Source organism: Olea europaea, chromosome 15 (genome assembly GCF_002742605.1).
Source record: "Olea europaea var. sylvestris chromosome 15, O_europaea_v1, whole genome shotgun sequence".
Classification (NCBI taxonomy): domain Eukaryota; kingdom Viridiplantae; phylum Streptophyta; class Magnoliopsida; order Lamiales; family Oleaceae; genus Olea; species Olea europaea.
In genome coordinates this window covers 18280805-18285575 of record NC_036251.1, presented here as the reverse complement: position 1 = coordinate 18285575, position 4771 = coordinate 18280805, and the positions used below count along the sequence as shown (strand labels likewise).

General features: G+C 30.7%; 1 protein-coding gene across 1 annotated transcript; it reads right to left on the bottom strand.

The window, feature by feature from the left end:
* Window positions 1-3376: 3376 nt before the first annotated feature.
* LOC111411330 (precursor of CEP6-like) lies at window positions 3377-3778 on the bottom strand. Its single transcript, XM_023041870.1, has one exon. It carries the CDS (start codon window positions 3776-3778, stop codon window positions 3377-3379), a length of 402 nt encoding a protein of 133 aa, XP_022897638.1.
* Between the last annotated feature and the right edge of the window lie 993 nt (window positions 3779-4771).

The window sequence follows — 4771 nt, the reverse complement described above, 5'->3', positions numbered from 1 at the left end:
AAAAATTATTATATTTGTTGATTGTTAGGAATTGTTCTTTAAACAAGATCAAATAGCGATTGAAGTATTAGAATATCTAAAATAATGGACTGTTATTTTTTAAATGTGTGGATTGTTTCTAGAATATTATTGATTATATCAGTTATATAATTATATTTATCGAGATGAGCTTTTCGAATTTGAATTAGACGGAATCTTACTTTTGGTGAACAATGTTATTAGAGAAGTTGAATGGATTGCTCATGGTGTATGTTAAAAAAAGTTCTAAAAGAGATTGCCTTTAATAGTATATTTTTGTTTTTCTATAAAAATATAAAATAAAATTAGAGAATAAATTTAATTTAGACATTTGAAAATTTTAGATTCTTATTTTTATAACTTTGCATATTTCCATTTAATAAAAAATTTATTTTTATTATTATATTTTAAAATATTTTATATATACTATATTTGAAGTTGGCTTAGCAACATCGACCCAGTGGACAAGATTCTTTAAGATCCTCCCTTTTGCGGTTGATTTATATATTCCAATTGCCAGTCAAACGGAATGAATCCACCCAGAAAGAGATGACTTATAGTAAAATCTTAATTTGACTTGCATATACTGAAATGGCACTGCTTTAAGTCCAGCCCTAATCATGAAACCTATGTTTAATATAAATGAGCATGTGACTCTTGGCCTGTTCAGTAAAAGCAATAAAGGATGGGAAAAAAAAAAAATTTGCTTTATTTGTTGGTTCATAGTGACCAGAGCTTTGAAACATGCTGTTTACAAAAACAAAATTTAAACATACGATTAACGTTGAGTTAAATACAAGAATTAGTTTCTAAACTTTCTCATTGTTATTGAGTCTTAAAATTTTTTTGAGTTATATCGAACTTTTTTATAATATTTTTCTCATGTCATTGAAATTTTAGTTTTTCGATTTATCGCTAAACCCTTTTTTTGGCACCTTTGAAACTTTATTGATAAACCCTCACATATGGCAAACGAACACTGTGATACTCAAAATTACAATACAACCAACAATTAAAACTAACTAGAATATGAAAGGAGTACCGATACTATCAAGTCTAATACAACTAAAAGAACGCCTGAAAAAAACTATCGCTAGAATTTAAAAAAGTCGAGGTACCATCAAAACGTTAACTTAATGACCTTTCACTATATTATGGGAGAAAACAAATTATTCTTCATAAAAGGAAAGAATCTTAGCTGGTGGCACGCGCAGTTATGCACACATACGTAAAGAGAAATGTCGAATTATCTTTTAAAAAAAATTAATAATAATAATAATAATAATAATAATAATAATAATAATAATAATAAATACCTTAGATGGGGCAAGGCTGCAATTTGCATCATTGGGATTTTTTTATTTTTCATTTTTTTTAACTTTTGCTCATTCTACTTTACTCTAATCTTTTGTCTTCTTAATCATGCTAGTGTTTGGTGTGGATTAAAATTAGATTTTTAGCGAATCTTAATAGAAGTTGATAAAATGTGTTATTAAAAAATTGTCAAATTATAAAATATGTGGTTAAAATTAATTATTAACTTTGATTTAAATTAAAATTTTGATTTTAATTTATACCAAACATGAAATATATATAAGAACATAGATTTCACTATTTTCTCCATAAATACCATGGTAGTTTTGACAATGATTCGAATTTGGCATATTCCACCAATGCTTTTAGAGCCTCAAAGTGGATTTTCACTTTTAAAAGTAGGATCTGTGAGATGTGATGGACTCTTGAAAGAGGCCTAAATATAGTCATCATTATAAATAGATCTTTTTGGTTACATTTTAAAAATCATTCAGGTTGCCTTCTTTTTTTTTTTTTTTTTTTTTTTTTTGGTAACCAGGTGTCCGTCTTACAGCGACTAATTCTGGAGCCTACGATCCAGCCCCTCTTCACGCAGACTATTTAAACCACGGATTGTGCCCCAAAATGACCAGGGTCCAAAAGCCCTCCCAACTGAACTACCGAAGAGCCGAACGAGTCAAACCCATATATGCGTCTTGCCTTCCAGAAGAACTCCTGCCTTCCAGGAAATATCATGTCTTCCAGGAAAAAGTCTGTCTTTCAAGAGTCCCATGAATCGAACCTGTGACTTCTGAACTACCCGTCTTGAAGAACTTCGTCCTTTGCCAGTTGGGATGTGTCCCGAGGGGCCATTCAGGTTGCCTTTTAGTTGTACAGTGTCTATGTTGTGTGGTTAACCAAAATTTTAATCTAGCATTTATCTTTTGGTTAAATTCAGCCGTTTTTCTTTAATGTTTTAAATAATGAATATAAAATTATCAATATTGGAGCTGAAATGTCTACGATTAAGATGAGAGTTGACTTTTAACCCAAAATTAATGTTTGGTGATTTACAATTTTAGAGTAGGTTCTTTTATACGCTCTCTTAATTTTCTTTCAGTATTTTGTTTTCAATAAACTAGCACACGTCATTTAGCAAGTATTACGAAAAGCAAATCTTGGTAACTAATAATGATATAACTTTTGAATGCAATGACTCTTTACATAAAGGATTGTCATATATTTACCTTGTTATGGGGTTGACTTGTGTGACAAAGTTTTTGATAAAAATTTAAATTTTTTTAAAGATGATGAGATTTATGGTTAAAAAGTTGATAAAAATTGTATGAGATATTAAATATGTGGTTAAAATTTGTAATTTTATCAATTTAGAAATTGATAAAAGTTTAAAAAAAAAAAAAAAAGGCATTATATATGTATCTTATCAGTTTCAACTAGTTTCAAACTCCATTAGATCTCGATCGTAGTAAAGACAACAAGATTAGCTAAGACTCAAAAAAATGGTCTTTCCCCTTTTTTCTTTTTTTTTTCGTTTTTTTTTTTTTTTAAGAAAATGAAATTAAACAGTGGCATGTATATAAAAATTTACATAAACATAGTCACACTTATGAAGGGTATCAAACCGGGAGTACAATAATATTGTTGTGAGTCATTAACAGTGATTTATTTTCTGCTCTTCTCTCTCTCTCTCTCTCTCTCTCTCTGCTTTTGGTCACAAGATTATGCTTCTGCATGTTATATTAATTAACAGAATAACATGCAGACAGAAATGAATATGCTTCTATGCATGAGAAGCTTGCAAACATGATGTGTGTGTGGGTGTGTAGAGAGAGAGAGACAATTTATAAAAGTTTTATTTATGGATAAATTGGCTATAACACGAGTCTACATTATACATCAAACAAATTAACCTGAAATGAAACTCTGGAAACTATTTGAAAGAAATATCGAAATAATTAATTATACACGTGCACCTGCATCTGATGAAAATCCATAATATAAATTACAAGCCATAATAAACTACTTATACATAATACATGCATGTTTATGCATTTGGTCCAGTGGTCTTGTTTGCAAAAGAATGACCAATACCGGGACTGTGACCTGGTCCTGTGGGTCGAAAGACATCAGTGTTTCCTCCAGCGTTGTCCTTTTGGGCTGGAGAGGAGTGCCCAATTCCAGGACTCTTTCCTGGTGATGTAGGTCGAAAATCATTTACACCCATTGCATGAGAACTGTCGATTTCATGTTTTTGATTAGTTGGTGGGGGAATGCGCTTTTGTCCTACAATTTGAAGGGAAGCATTTGCAGGAAGGGTAGCTGAAAAATCGTGCTTTTCTTGTTTCTTAAATGGTTTTAGTTGCCTTGCTTCGGTAAGTGAAATTTGAAGGCAGGAAAAACCAGCAAGAAGGAACAGAAACATAGAGATATTTTGTATGTAGGCCATGAAAGGAAAGTGGATACGCAAATGTAGTTCTTTGCTGCTTTAATATGTGCGTGTTTTAGGAGAGGAGATATATTTGCGGTTTTGGAGCTGAATATTTCGAATTCAGAATCGTCTTGGTATTTATAGCCTTGGGGTATCACATCATGTCAACAACTTAACCATTGAATGTCCTTAGTGAAAATAATAATAATGATAATAAAATTCCATAATGTGGTACTTTTTCTTTGGTGGTTCATATTAATTTCTTAAACCATTTAATTTATATTTGAATTGATGCAGTGCTCATCTCTTCATGTTAGGATCTTTTGGTTTAACTTGTTTCTTCTTGAATGCCCGTTGAACGATACGATAAGCTAATTCAATGTTATTCATGAGAACGAATCTTTCTCGAGCAGTTGGTTTCACATGATTAATATATGGTCATAAATATTGACTTATTAATATTTCACTTGGGAGCGAGATAAATATGGTTTATACATGAGAGTAAGATGACGGTGGGTGGGATGGTAATCTCTAAGAAAATGTATATTGGTAAACTTGGGTGGAACTTGTTATAGAATGCATGACTAATATTCATTATGAGCTCCTTATTTGATTCTTACGGCATCTCCAGTGCAACCTATGGATTACAATTTAGATGGCATGCAAGATAAATGACTTTTGATGTACGTGACACTTATGTCTATAAAAACATACATATGTTTAAAATTGGCCTCCAACTGGTCGTATTTATGACCTGAAGTGTCTTATTTTTTTAAATAAAGATAAAATAATACCTAAATTTGTATGGAGAATATAATTTTTGTCAAGTTAGCACGTCTAATAGAATTTCTAAATCCAGATTAAACTAAACAATGTCCGTTTATTCGTTTGTCACATCAACTTGATAGAGTTTTTGTTAGATTGCATTGAAGATTTTTTTTTTTTTTTTTTAAAAAACTCAATTTTCTTTGTATGGTAATTTCTTTTAGCAATCCACGGAAGCGTAGGAGA

Coding starts and splice junctions, on each gene's coding strand:
- LOC111411330 (XM_023041870.1), bottom strand. CDS start 3,778: ATGGCCTACATACAAAATATCTCTATGTTTCTGTTCCTTCTTGCTGGT.